General features: G+C 37.9%; 1 protein-coding gene across 3 annotated transcripts in view; it reads right to left on the reverse strand.

Moving 5' to 3' along the window:
* The window catches only part of GNS (glucosamine (N-acetyl)-6-sulfatase), a 45,377-nt gene extending 30,219 nt beyond the window's left edge, over positions 1–15,158 (reverse strand). For 2 of the 3 annotated variants that reach the window (XM_015820838.2, XM_015820846.2), the window contains exons 1-4: positions 14,886–15,158; positions 13,379–13,438; positions 10,567–10,773; positions 9,763–9,828 (exon numbers count right to left, since the gene is read on the reverse strand). In XM_015820838.2, coding sequence (XP_015676324.1) covers positions 9,763–9,828; positions 10,567–10,773; positions 13,379–13,438; positions 14,886–15,053 — 501 coding nt within the window. In that variant the 5' untranslated portion in view covers positions 15,054–15,158. The remainder of the gene's footprint in view (positions 1–9,762; positions 9,829–10,566; positions 10,774–13,378; positions 13,439–14,885) is intronic. The other variant, XM_015820831.2, reaches the window with a different exon arrangement.
* Between the last annotated feature and the right edge of the window lie 354 nt (positions 15,159–15,512).

Here is a 15,512-nt window from a genome sequence, read left to right on the forward strand (position 1 = left end):
CAGCATAAGGATAATAACATTTGGAAAGAGAAAGAATATGCTGCAGCAGCTGACACGTTCCAGCCTTGTCCCTTCGTTTCCTCCAGGCTTCTCCCCCAACCTGCCTTCCACTCACCTTCCATTTGCTGTTTCGAGCCTGGGAAGAACACTATGGGTGAGAAGGAAGAGGAAGTTCCTCAGCCCTTCTCCTCTCCGCGACATCCTTTCTAGCAATACTCGATGGTGTTGTGTTAGAGCGCCACCTAGTGCCAGTATATGCTCTCCTCCCCTGCACTCAGGCTTCAGCTCCAGGCAGCATTCGCTCCATAAGACGCACAGACATTTTCCCCCACCTTTTGGGGGAGAAAAAGTGCGTCTTATAGAGCGAAAAATACGGTAGGTATTATCCCATTCTTAATAATACCTATCTTTTCTTATGTATATGTATATGTGTATGTATATATATATGTGTGTGTGTGTGTGTATGTGTACATATATATATGAAAAAGGCAATTGAAAAGAGATTAATAGAGCAAAATGCAAGCTTATAAATACAAGAAAGAAGGTTTTTGCATTAAAACAAAAAGATGGATCTGTGTGTAGAACAAGAAAGGAAATGTTAGAAATAATTGGAAAATTCTATTCAGAGCTATACAAAGATTAAGATCATTCAAAAGTAACAACACTCATAAAGAGCGTTGGAAAATGACTGTGTTATGGTTGAAATGCTGAAAGCTGGTGGTCACATTTACACAAGATACTAGCAAAACTATACTTGAGATGCTTGAGAAGAAAAATGCTGAAGTGATTCTTATATACAAGAAAGGGGCCCACAATGATTTAAAGAACTATCGCCCAATAAGCCTCCTTTCAATCATCTACAAGGTTTTCACCAAGATAATAGCAAAAAGAATATTGACAACATTAAATGACGCATAGCCAAAGGCAGGGTTCAGAAGTGGCTACAGCACAATGGATCACATCCAGGTTGTTCAGTAAGTCATTGAAAGGCACACCGAGTACAACATGCCTCTGTGCATGGCTTTCATGACTACGAAAAGGGTTTGACTCAGTATTCCAGCAAGCAATAATTAATGCATTGCTCAATCAAGGCATAGACACTGCTTACGTAAGTACATAGTACAATCAATATATGAAAGAACAATGGCAACAATTTGCCTTAATGATCTAAAAGTGGAAATCCACATAGAACGAGGTGTATGACAAGGAGATACAGTATCACCTATGCTTTTCTCAGTCTGCCTTGAAGAGGTATTTCGCAAACTAGACTGGGCAAAACATGGAATAAAAATTAATGGTGGGGACTTCCGGTGGCTCGGCGACGGCCGATGGAGGCTTTTTGACAGCCTCCCGTCTGGGGCTGCGTTAAAGCTGCCGAAACAGCATCTATCAGCTGTTTGGCGGCTTGAGCTTTCTCTCCGGGAGAAGGAGAGAAGGTGAGCTTTACTCTGAGTAGGAGTAGAGTTCCCTAGTCTCCCCAGGAGCTTCCAGGGAGACGAAGGTGAGAACTCCTCCGGAGCTCAGAGCTTTCTCCGCAGACCAGGATGTCTTCGTCTTTCCAGCGAAGCCAGACGTCGTCTCCACCTCTGAAACTTTGAAATTTTTTTTTAACTGTGAGTAAATCAACAGACAGAGCTGACCAGGAACTTGGACTTGTTTGGGAAAAAATATAACTTTAACTCAGAAAGAATAAGGCTTCTTCTCAATTGTTATAATTGAAAGTTAACTTTGGAAAAAAAAATGGCTGCGGGCAAGCCACTTCTTTGTTTCAAAGGGAAACTTTCACTTCTCTTCCGGTTGTGGATTGCTACACTGTAAAGACTGTAAAGACTTTGAAAAAAGAAAAAGAAAAAATTCAAGAAAAATTTGTTTAAATACTTACTGTTCTGGATTGACTATTAAGACTCTTTTAAAATTAAGAATGGTTTCTAAACGTACTGGAACGTCTGCAGTACCTAAAGCAGCTACTCCTTCTCCAGCTGTACAATCTACACAGCAGAAAGCTAAAACTCCCCCACCCTCCCCTCCTCCTTAAAGTACTCTTAAAAATTTACAGGACTCTCTGGTACAAATTTCTAAACAAATAGTACAACAGATGAGAGTTGAAACAGAAGAACTTCTTGGCAAGAAAAATGATGAATTGTGTGAAAACATGTCCCAAATTTTTCAAGGTTTTGCGTTTCATGTGGATCGTATAGAGAGACATGTGGATGAAGTGGTGGAGAAAATGGAGGGTATGGAGGAGAGATTAGAGAAAATAGAGGAAGGTGTGGAGATTGTTCAAAATGATATTGTAATGTCACAATATAGAGAAATGGAACATGCCATAAGGATTAGAGGCCTTAAAGAGAATTTACAAGAGAAACTGAGGGAGGAGATAGCAGCTGCCCTAGCCCTGGTTTTTGACTCCGATCCTGAAATTATATATGGAGAAATCGAAAAAGCATATAGAGTAAACTCATGGGTGGCACGTCAGAGAAATTTGCCTAGAGATGTTGTTGTCTATTTCTCCAGAAAAACACGTCGAAATGATATTATACAAGCTTTTTATCAGCAGAGATTCCAGATTGCTGCTCAAGATGTTATACTTTTGAAAGAAATACCTTCAAAAATCCTAAAAAAAAGAAAGGAATTTGCCTTTTTGGCTCAGGAGTTAAAGAAGCGACAACTGCCTTTTAGATGGGAGATACCTGTTGGAATGGTTTTGAATTATGCTGGGAATCGTTACAAACTTGATACAGTTCAGAAGGCCAAAGATTTTTATTTAACGGTTCTGAAAGCTGATTCATCTCCTATATCACCAACTAAAGGAATGGAAGAAGTGGAACAATTGATTGTAGAATTGCCTGGAGCTACATCGTTATCTGCAGCAGATTCCCAGAGTCAACAACTGATGGAGGTAAAGGCTGATTCAAAAGAGCAGAGAATGACACGTGCAGCGTATAAATGAAGGGAAAGAGAACAACAAAAAGAATCTGTGCCTCAAACATACTCATTTACCTCAGAGCCAGTGGGAGGGGCCAGATCCAAGAGATCTGTCATGGCAGACCTGCAAGGAATGCTCCAGAAGCTCCAAAAGCTGAAAGATGGCTAAGTTAATGACTTTAAATGTTAATGGATTGAACTCACCACAAAAAAGGAAGAAAATATTTCATTATTTGAAACAATACAAAAATGATATTATATGTTTACAAGAAACGCATATTGCATCAAAAGATCAAAAATATCTGGTTAACTCCAAATTGGGTTTACATTTTATTGCCCCTGCACCAAAGAAAAAAGCAGGTATAATTTTTTATGTTAAGAAAGAATTATTGCCAAAGTTAATAGATTTTGATACTGAAGGAAGATTTGTGCTTATTGAACTTTTATTGAATGGGAAAAAATGTCTTGTCGTTGGCATATACGCATCTAACCAATATCAACAGCAGAAACAATTCTACAGTCTTTTACATCAAAAGATAATACAATTGGACTATACATCTGTTATTATGATGGGAGATTGGAATGGTGTAATAGACCCTACAAAAGATAAAAAGACTTTTTCTAAAGCTTCAACTCAAACTAGACTGCCTAAAAGTTTTTTTGCATTGCAAGAAGATTTGGAGTTAAAAGACATATGGCGAGACTGGAACATAGGAGAAAGTGATTTTACTTTTTTCTCAGATAGACATCAATCTCATTCTAGAATTGATTTTATTTTGATTACCAGTGATTTAATCCCTAAGGTTAAAAAAGTGAAGATTTTTCCTAGGACTTTATCAGATCATAGTCCTGTATGGATGGAATTTTTAATTGATGGTGGAAGTAAAAGGACTTGGAGATTAAATGAGAATTTATTAAAATATGAAACTAATGTACAGAAACTTAAAGATCACTTAAAAGACTTTTTTATGTTGAATATGAATAAAGGCACTTCTATGTCAATGGTATGGGATGCAAGCAAAGCTTTTATGAGAGGTGCCTTAATTTCAATGAATACTGCTTATAGGCGAAAGCAATTACAAAGGCATAGGGACCTGGAACAAGAAATAAAGGTAAAAGAAAAAGCTTTCTCCTTAAATCCAACGGATAATAACTTAAAGGTATCTATTGCAATGCTGAAAGAACAGTTTAACATGTTATTGGCTGACCAAATGGCAGTTAATCTGAGATATATGAAACATAATACATTTTGTAATGCAGACAAACCTGGAAGGTTGTTAGCTTATCAATTACGAAAGAAACAAAAACAAAGAGTTATAGAGAAAATAAATTATAAAGATAAAGAGGTTTTTCAGCAAGATTTGATTAAAAAGGCTTTCTCGGAATATTTTTCAAAATTATATGCCTCTGAGAATATACAAACTTCTGAAATACGTAGATAGTTATCTCCAACAAGTAAATTTTCCTAGACTTTCAGATGACCAAAAAGGAATGATGAACTGTCCGATTGTGCTGGATGAGATCATAGAGGCAATTAAACAATTGAAGGTTGGTAAAGCCCCTGGTACAGATGGGTTAACGGCAATTTATTACAAAGTATTGTCTGAAGAAATGTTAGAACCCTTGAGATGTCTTTTTAACAGCATTTTGTTAGGAGAAGAAATGCCACCATCATGGAGGTGTGCATTTATTTCACTTATACCAAAGGAGGATCAAGATTTGACACAGCCTAAAAATTACAGGCCAATATCTTTATTGAATACGGATTATAAGATTTTTGCAAAAATCTTAGCTAATAGATTAATGAAACGGATTATTCATGTGGATCAGTCTGGATTTATAATTGGTAGATATATGAAGAACAATGTTAGACAAATTGTAAATTTGTTGGAATATCTGGATAAAAATAATCAAATCCCGGCGGCTCTTATCTTTCTGGATGCTGAAAAGGCCTTTGACAAGTTGAACTGGCAATTTTTATTACGAGTGGTGGACAAAATGAACTTTGGGGACAGATTTTTATCAGTGTTAAAGGCTATCTACCAACAACAATCAGCGCAAGTGGTAGTAAATGGAGGATTGACAGATTTAATTAAAATTGAGAAAGGTACGAGGCAAGGATGTTCATTATCACCTTTATTGTTTATATTGACTTTGGAGATTTTATTAATTCAGGTTCGTGAATCATCGATCATAAAAGGAATAACTTTGGGTAAGAATGATTACAAGCTTAGAGCTTTTGCTGATGATTTGGTTTTTACCTTATTGCAACCGATTGATTCAACAAGACATTTGATACAGATTCTGACACAGTATGGGAAAGTCTCGGGATTTAAAGTAAATAATAATAAGACTAAAATATTATCTAAAAATATGCTTTTGAAAGATAAAGAGACTTTAAGTAACCTAACTGGTTTTGAAATAGNGAGTTTGGAAAAAGTATTATTATAAGTTAAGTTTTAAAATCCCAATGTGGGCTATTCCGGAACATGCAATACAAGGAATTACAAGGGGAGTTAAACTAGAGGGAATTGTTTATAAGGATTTACTTATCTTAAGGGGACAGGACTGGCAAATTAAATTATTGGATGAATTGAGACAAGATAATATTCTCCAGTCCTGGTTTTTATATTCCCAGTTGGTTGAGAGATGGCGTATAGATCAAAAGTTGGGCTTGACATTGGATGATGTGAACTTGATAAGACAGATCAAAGTAGAGCTCATATCAGGAGAATATATAGGGTTTTGATAGAGTTTGATTCAGAAACAGAATTAGTTAAAGATTGTATGATCAAATGGGCTCAAAATATCCAAGAATCAATTATGTTAGAAACATGGGAAACAATTTGGGTAAGAAATGTCAAGTTCACTCAAGCACAGAATTTAAGGGAAAATTTTTATAAAATGTTTTATAGATGGCATTTGGACCCTCAAAAATTGTCTTGCATGTACCCGAACCTGCAGCCAAAATGTTGGAGATGTGGTAATTTGGATGCAACTTATTATCATATTTGGTGGACATGTAGGGATGTTAAAGCCTTTTGGATTAAGATTTGGTGGAACCTTCAACAGATCTTTAAGAAAAAGATAAAATTTACACCGCAATTATTTTTACTGGGCATTATGGATAATCTGGACTCAAAAGAAATGAACTTGATGTTGTACTGTATAACAGCAGCAAGGACATTGATTGCTCAAAATTGGAAAAAGGAGATATTACCGACTATGGATGATTGGAGACAGAAAGTTTCATATTTTGCAGAAATGGCAAAAATATCCGCATACCTGAAGGATCAGTATCAAGAGAAATTTATTTTGGTATGGAGAAGATGGATAGATTATATTCAGAGAAAATATGAAATGAACAATTATCATATAGCTTTTAATTATTGTTACTTATAAATATTTTTATATATAATTTATATATACAGTTTATAGTTAAGTTGATTGTATATTAGAGTTACAGTAAGTTTATACTTGTTTATATTATGAATGGGTTGTTTGGGTTAAACTTGGATTATTATGTGATTATTCCTGTACTCAGCTCTGGGAAGTCCGGGGGGGGAGGGGGGAAGGGGATTAGGGGATAGAAATTATAAAAATTGATGTATTTATATGTTATAGGTAAACAATGGAATTGTATTGAAAAGAGGAGATGCTCGGCTGGTGCCCCAAACTGCACTCGATGAGGTGGTTAAGGAGGGAGATGGGATGTAGGTAGGTGGAAAGGAGGAAGGAGGAGAGGTTGTGGGTCTAGGGGGAGGAAGGAGAGGAAAGTGAATGAGGGTGGAGGCAAGGCGGGGACTGCTGAGCGTCTCCAAAAATGTATTGACTAGGATTATTTTTTTTGCTTGTGTATGTAAATGCATCATATTGGTACTTGCTGTTCAATTACAAAAATTAATAAAAAATTTATATATAAAAAAAAAAATTAATGGTGACTTCTGCTTCCGGATCGCAGCACGTTCAGTCACATGAAGAGACCTCTCTCTTCATCAGCTGTTTTCCCTCCGCCGGTAGACCCTTATGCGGGTCTTAAATCGCCCTGGAGGGGCGACTACTGTCGAGGAGGCTTTTGCTCGGCTGCGGTGGAGCAGCGGTTCCCCCTGCAGTCCGAGCTAACTCCATAGGGCCGACGGAGAAGAAGATCGGCCAGTAAAATGGCCGATCACTTAGCTGCGCCAGCCGAAGTCAGAAAATCATTTAAGCATAAAGAACCACCGTGGTGAATCCACGTGAGACCTTTCCTCCCTCTCTCTGTCCTGACTATTTGCCTGTAAAAAGTTTTTGATTACTTCCCTGTCTTAAGAGAGCAGCGCCTGTCTACTTGGGAAAGAAAGTTTTAAAAGAACTAAAATAGTTAAAGTTTTATTGACTACTTGATTTTTCTCTTTGGATACCCAGGGGCCCTGAAAAAAATAAAAAATAAATGCTATATTTTTTACTTTATCTATTATACCGGAGATACTTGCTTTTGCTTTTTCTGTTTCCCGAAAGAGATAATTTTTTACCTATTTGGAAGAAAGAGTTTACAGTCTTTTGTGGCGAAAAGTGCCATTACAAGTGTATTTTCTTTTGCTATTTGAAGATGAATTTGACCTTCAAATGACAACAAAAGGATAGAGATAAAAGATTTGCAACAGCTGTGGTGAATTTGCTTATTAGAATTTTGGAGGTGGATATTTGTTGACCTTTTTGAATATAGCCTCCACTAAAAGATCAAAGACTATTCTTGATCAAAGACTATTTCACCACTGAAATGGAGGAATCTTATCCACAGCTTGACTATGAACTTATATTGGAAAAGATTTTGGAAACTACAAACTATATGAAAGCTTATATCAAATCTTGGAGAAAAATCAAAGAGAACCACAAATTGACTTTCAACCATCGGTTCAAACTATAGACCAAAGAATAACGGAGGAAGAACAGAGTAACCATAGAGAGGTTCCTACTCAACAAGATATACAACTGAACGAGACAGAGGAACTGCACTTACAATTTAATTATGAACTTACAGTAGAAAACTACTGAGCAAATTAATTCTACACAATCCTATTTATAACCTATGGAGAACATTGATGATCAAAGAATAACATTAACTGAGCTATTTGATCTCCCAAAAATAACAGAGCTTGACATTCAGGTACAAGTTATTGAAAATTGTGATAATATGGACAATCAACTAGCAACTACAATAAGGAATAAAATTGACTATACTATTCAGACGACATTGGAAGAAAGAGAAGAGAACTTTGACTATTTTGATGTATTGAGAAATAGCTTTACTCAAATGTTGAGGTTTGATGATGCAGAGGCTTTATTATGGAAACCAGTTTGGCATAGAAAGAAAGCTAGAATTAGGTTTAAAAATGTGGCTTAAAATTCCACTGACTGGGTTAAAAAGGTTGTTGACACTTGGATTGTTTTAATAACAAATGAAATAGGTGATTTTGTAAAAGGATATTTTCTGTAACAATATTTGGTGTTAGAGATGACAAGTAGTTGGAGGGGTAAATTTTACTTAATTGATTGATAGAATATATATTTAAAATAGACAGAAATGTAGTTTTTTGGACTGATATCTTTATTTTAACCAAGACAACTATTTTGTAATAGAGGGAGAAGAGGAGGTATTTGTGATAAGAGAAGTAATAGTATTAATAAATGATGTATTAGTTTAAGCAATGACAGGGAAAAGAGAAATGAGGGATGCCCAAAGTGTTAATATGTCTATATAAGCTTAACTGGAATGTGGTAATTTTCAAAATAGTAAAGCTTAAAAACAGGACTTGGATTCTTATAATTGAAATGTGATTGATGACTGATTGGATTGATTGAGCTTTTTTTACAAATGTAATAATTTTAATTGGTAAAATAATATGTGGGAAATAGAGAGGGAACTTTTAAGGAATTAATCTGTGTGATATATGTATGATTTTGTTCTTGGATAATTGATAGCCCAATCACCACATTGTTTCTCAAGCACTTTTATGTAAAAATGAAAAAACCAATAAAATTTCTTCATAAAAAAAATTAATGGTGCCTATTTAAATAATTTAAGATTTGCAGATGATATTCTCTTCTCACAAGACCCAGAAGAGCTACAAAGACACATAAAAAAAGCTGCATGAAGAAGAAGAACCATTTGGCTTAAAAATAAACCTGAAAAAGAGCCAGGTTATGTTTAATAAATTCACCAAAGAAAGAAAAAAAATTATATCTGGAGAAGAACTAGATGTAGTAGATCACTTCATATAGCTCAGCCAATGGATCTCAATGGAAAGTGATACAATAAAGGAAATTGAACGGTGTGTTAAATGTGGTTGGCAGGATTCGGCAAGCTAAACATAATTTTCAAGAACAACCTCTCCCTATATGCCTGAAAAGTTTTTGATCCATGTGTGCTACCTGCTCTAACATGCTAGTAAAACATGGACACCAGCCTCACAAGCAATACAAAAGCTACAAGTGGCGCAAAGAGCCATGGAAAGATACATGCTCAGCATTACAAGACAAGTTAGAAAGACCTGCACATGGATTAGAGAACAAATGAAAGTATACAATATCATCAAGAGAGTAAAAGAATTGAAATAGAAATGGGCTGGTCACATAGAAAGAACTGATGGCAATTGGACCAAGGCAATCGTAGAAAAAAAGTGTCCACGAAAGAGAACTAAAATAAGATGGATTGACTACATCAGCAAGTATTGCGGGCCCAATTGGCAAAAGAAAGCTCAGGACCATGCGGAAGGGGCCTTCATCCTGCAGTGGATAGACAATAATGAGGAAGGAGGAAGGAGAAGGAAAGACATACGTATGTCCTTTTATACTTACCAAGGCATACCAAAAACTCCATCCAGGAGGAACATGGCCAAGTCCTCCTGCATCTTCTGCTCCATACTGGAAAAAGAAAAATCTAATATTAAAGAAGTTTATTTTCTCATTTTCTCAGCAAAAAAAAATCTTAAGAATACCAACAACAGAGTACCCAAACCTAGAAGAGGTTTGAAGAGTGTACCATAGCTATCTGATCTAAGAAATATAAAGCTTTAAGGTAAAGTAAGTTTTCTTCATGTAGATTTTTTTTTCAGTTGCAAAAAGCAATCCATGCATATATTGAGAGTTTGCATATAACTGCCTAATCCCATATAGGCTTATAGATTCCATAACCATCAAATGATTTAATCAAGAGCTTCACTATTAAAAGTAGCGCTCATTTACTTGGGGAAAGATAGCTTCTGATGCTCACCTTCCATTAGTTCAATTATAAGTAGGCTCTTAAGAACAAGCGGCTGATCATTCTCCACTGAATGCCACAAAATGTACCACACAAACTCTCTCGCATTTAGATAACATATATTTATGATAATTCGTCAGATTTTAAAATAAGGCAATTCAACTAATTCCCTTTTTATTTAAATACTGTATGAATTCTTGCTCTTACATTAATACATACTCTTAATTTTATAGCTTAATTTTCAGGAGCATGATTTCCTCTCTATATACTGTATATAATATTTAGATTATTTAGATTAATCCAAAGATATTCTATTTTCCTTGTGCAATCAGAGATTTTATATATGCAAAAACATTTTTAAAATGGGTATTTCAAACAATATATATCATATATAAACATACTTCATTCAAGTATTTTCCAGCAAAAAATGTTTGATAGCCACACTCAGACTTGAGTAGAGCTGGAAAGGTATATGGCTCCTGAATCTTCTGCCAGGATTTGCTGCTGCAATTTCCTTCCAAAGTATTATTTACAACATGATGATTATGTGGATATTTTCCTGTCAAGATGCTGGCTCTACTAGGACAGCATAGTGCACTGGGTACATACTACATAAAAAAATGATTATAGAAATTAGATAATACAATACTAATTTCCTGCATCCCTACATTTCAGTCTATAACTTTTACAAGCAAATTAACATAAACAGATTGGTAATTGCAGGTCTTACTATTTGTGGGTTTAGTAGTTTCCATAAAATTTCTAAAACTATTCTACATACAATATTCAAATACATTTTAAAATATTTGATGACATAATATCCAGATATCCCAAAAGTAATAGGGCATTCACCAAAATAAATACCTCTCACTAATATATATTAATAGTGGAAAGAGCTGGGCAGAACTTTTGTCTTAATATTCCAACAATTATGTGTCCTAGTAGTCAGTTAGCTTGCTTGTAAATACAGTTATGATTTTTTTACATTTGAAAAGGATATTTATAGAGCCATAGACCTCTAGAAAATATAATAAAGTCACTGTGGTGCAGAATTGCTATCTCTAATATTTTGTGAAATAAAATGTTGGAAAAATCTTATTTTCTAGCTAGGCAACACTAGAGAACTCTTTATTACTCTTTGCTTGATATTATAACTAGTAATTATTTTAATTTTACATTTAGTGAAAGATTAGAACTAGTGAGAATTGCAGTTCCCTCATGACTGTAATGAACAAGATCTTTATTGCAAAAATATTTTACAACACAGGAAATAAGAATCAAATGTCACATATTTAAGGAATATTTTAGCATTTTTTCCAGTTTACTGCCAAATTTTAACTAAGTTCTGGAACACTATCTTTCATAAGGTGATAGAACACAGCACTTCAAATAATACAGCTAAACCAAAACACTGTCTAAATTGCAAACTCTTAAAAAAATATTGAAACATCTTGAAGTGCTCTAGTAGTTAATCTCAGAAGATATACTTTGAGCATTGGAATAAATAATGTTCTCCCACATGGCTTAAACCAGAGATCTCCAACCTTTTTGATTTTGCGCCCTGGAAAGGGAGGCAGGCACCGCTATGTGCGCACGTGCAAATGCGCCACACACGTACAAAAATGGGCCACATGTGAGTGCATGGAAATATGCAAATGGCCAAACGCATGCGCATGCGCGTACGCAAGCAGCCGCACGTGAGCGCATCCACACATGCAAATGGGGTTGCATGGGTGCGAGTGCTGCAAATAGGGCAGCGCTAGTGCTGGCGGGACACTATGGGCGGCACTAGTGCCGGTGGGACACTCTGGGGCGGGATTGCGCTAGCACTGGTGGGATGCCGGTGCAGTGCTAGTTCCGGTGGGACACTCGGGGGCGGGGCGGTGCTAGTGCCAGTGGGATTCTCGGGGCGGGGTGGCGCTAGTACCAGTGGGATGCTCGGGGTGGCGCTAGTGCCAGTGGGACGCTCGGGGCAGGGCTAGTGCCGGTGGGATGCTCAGGGGCGGGGTGGCGCTAGCGTCAGCGGGATGCTTGAGGCAGCGCTAGTGTTGGCGGGGTGCTTGGGGCGGCACTAGTGCCGGTGGGACGCTTGGGGCGGGGTGGTGCTAGTGCCAACGGGATGCTCGGGGTGGTGCTAGTGCAAGTGTGGGGGCATGAGTGCATGCACGTGTGTGCATGCACTGGCCATCCCTTCACGTGGCCTGGTGGCCAAGCGGCCGCGGCCCACTAGTGGGCCGCAGCCCACATGTTGGGGACCCTTGGCTTAAACAACCTCATTTACAAAGCTGTTTGGGTTTGTATAGCAACACTTGTACTCCAAGTCCCCTAAAATCCTTTCCCAGTAGTTTGAGATGATAACCAACAGGAAGGATACATCCAGTAGTGAGGGATAGCATAAGCCAAACATTAAGAAATCGACCTAACCTGCCTCTCCCGATCCCCTCATCTTTGTGACTAAATTTCTAGGAAGAACAAAAAATTTCCACCATTCATGTCAAAAGTATTTGAAGACATTGTATATTTCCAACCAACATAAAAAGAAAAATGAAATTCCTATCAGTCTTTGTTAACAGCTTAACTGCCACCTAGATGATTATACTGTAAACATGCAGAATGTCCATAATTAAGGAAAAATTACTAAGTAAACTTTAATGTTGATAGAAATCAGAAAACCTAATTAAAACAATGCCCAAATCTAACGAATAGCCCAAAGAGCTCTCTGGTGTTGCCTAGCTAGAAAATAAGATTTTCCCAATATTTTACTTCAGCAAAGTATTAGAGATGACAATTCTGCACCACAGTGATTTCATTATATTTTCTAGAGCAGGGGTCCCCAACCCCCGGTCCGTGGACCAGGGCCATGGCATGCCAGCAACCAGTCCACACAAACAAGGAAAGCCCCATCCACAGGATTCAGGCAGCACACAAAACCACGGCTCCTCTGGTCCGCGGAAAAACCTCTCTCCACATAACCAGTCCCTGGTGCCCAAAAGGTTGGGGACCTCTGTTCTAGAGGTCCTATGGCTCTATAATATCCTTTTCAAACAAAAATATTTACAAGCTAGCTTACTTACTAGGGCACAAAATTGTTGGAACACTAAAATTCTGCCCAGGCCTTTTCTTGACTTTAATTATTCATGCCTTGAGTCAGTTATCTTCTGTCTTTTCTTATAGAATCAATTTTGCAAAACCCACCACAAATTATGTACTTACTGCATTTGAGAAAGTTACGCCCATTTCTGCAATAAGAGCATTGGTCTTTTTCAAAGGTGTCTGCAATAAAGGAAATATATAAACAATCGTACAATGTAAAAGGAAGATTTCATGACTGCAATCTTAGGATTTAATAAGAATAACACTACATATGCTAGAATTTTTCCCAACTGCACATTTTGAGGAGCTGCATATACAGTGTTCCAGCTAAGCCAGAATTGTTTGATGTTGCATGCTTTAATCTTCAACAATAAAACTTTATAATTGCAGACTAAGAAGCCAATATTGTTTTAGTACTGAAATCTCAAAATCTGAAACAAATCATTCCATAACTACTATAGTATATTAAATTCTTGCATGGAAAACCAGCTGGTTTCTGCTCAGAGATATTCTCTTTCTTAGGAACAAGCATAGAGATGCAAAGCAGGTGCTATTAACATGTTACAATAGTGGAATTATGTGCTTCACCCAATTATTAGTCAGTAATGAGAATAGTATGTAGTAAACAAACCTTTTAGAAAATATATTTCAGAAAAATGTCATTCATGGCCAATGCTGATGGTTAATTCAATAAATATTCTGGATTTTTTGTCTTTCCGGTTTCCATAGAATATAGTTTAAAATATTCAAAGATTGCTTCAGGACTCAGCTAGTATTTTAAATAACATGAGCCCCGAACCTGAAGCACAGACCAGATATTGTTCATTCCCCAAAGAATGTAATAACAAACCTTGAGGCCGAAAATCCCATAAACATTTCTGCTAAGGAATAAGAGCATAACCCATACATTAAACAATTTCCTTCCTTTTAGATTACTCAGAATCAGCTGCTGCAAATGGGCTTGCTTTATTCTAGAGCAGTGCCTGCTAAATACCAAAAGATGTGACTGTGGCCCTTACTTGGAAAGTGGGAATGTCTCTAAACACTTATTTTGATTGGTTCCACTACAGATGCATGCTGGCATATTTCGTCTACAGACCACTACAGTTGCAACTCTTTTTAAAGTATAGTAAGAGGCTCTTTTTTAATCCCTTCCTGGAATGGAGAAACAATCACACACCAAGTCTAATGTGCGTGTGTGTTTGTTACTCTCTTGATTGTCGGACAACTTCAATCCAAAGTATCCCCGGACCGACCTGAAAAGCGGTAACTTCCTTTATTCAATAAGTTCCAGGTTACAGGCGGCTTCAGTTTTCTCCCCCGTTTCCCTTTCCCATATTCATGCACATTTACTCAGAACTGGGTTCCATAGTGCCCTTCCTCCTCTGCAAGCTGCAGAGAGTAGCACAGACATATTATCAGGACACTCCGTCCTGGGTATCTGTGGGCACAGAGGTCGTTCCAGTGTGCTTTCTCCCCTCCCTCAAAGATGACGGGGCTTTTCTGCGCTTTCCTCAGTATCGCATCGGAACCTCTCCGAACCACCCGCATTCGCCTCTCCTGCTATCCGAGGGTCCATCTCCCCCTCTCCCCATCCACACAACGCGTAGAACAAGAGCAAATGTACCATTCCCCCAAGGTAGACGTCCTGGTCGTCTGTCAGAATCAGCACTACATTGGGTTTCCGCTCCCCACTGAGCCCAGCTGCTCCTGCTTCAGCGCCGACCCAAGCAGTGGAACCGAGGACCAGCAGGAACACCAAAGACTGAGCCAGAACCGGGGAAGCTCGAGCCATCCTTACATCCGAGCCCGGAGCGAACGGAAGGGAAAGAGGAGAGAAGAAAAAGCACCGGACCGCGAAAGACAGTCGCGAGACAAGGGTACTTCCTTATTTCTCCTTCTCCCCGCCTCCTCTCCTTCCCTCTCCTCTGATAGGCTGACGGACGAACCCAAATCAGGTTCACGTGACCTGGAGACCTCCGGCAACTTCCGCGAAGGCCGTAAATGCGCTTCGGGTCTACCCATTCGCTCTGCGTTGCTGCCGCGCTCCGGTTGTGATTGGCTCCGATTGCTCCAGCCGTCGGATTTGCTCCAGGGAAGTTCACCGAAGAGCTGTGTCGGGATTTCATTGATGTTAAGACGTTGAGTTCTATCTCCTGTTTAGGGGCTGAGTGTCTCAGCTTTGAAGCACATCAATCATAAGAATAGTGATGTATTACTGTAATATCTTTTACCAAAGCATGGAACAAAATGT

The sequence above is a fragment of the Protobothrops mucrosquamatus genome, unplaced genomic scaffold (genome assembly GCF_001527695.2).
Source record: "Protobothrops mucrosquamatus isolate PMUCROS unplaced genomic scaffold, P.Mucros_1.0 scaffold_156, whole genome shotgun sequence".
In the NCBI taxonomy this organism is placed as follows: Eukaryota; Metazoa; Chordata; class Lepidosauria; order Squamata; family Viperidae; genus Protobothrops; species Protobothrops mucrosquamatus.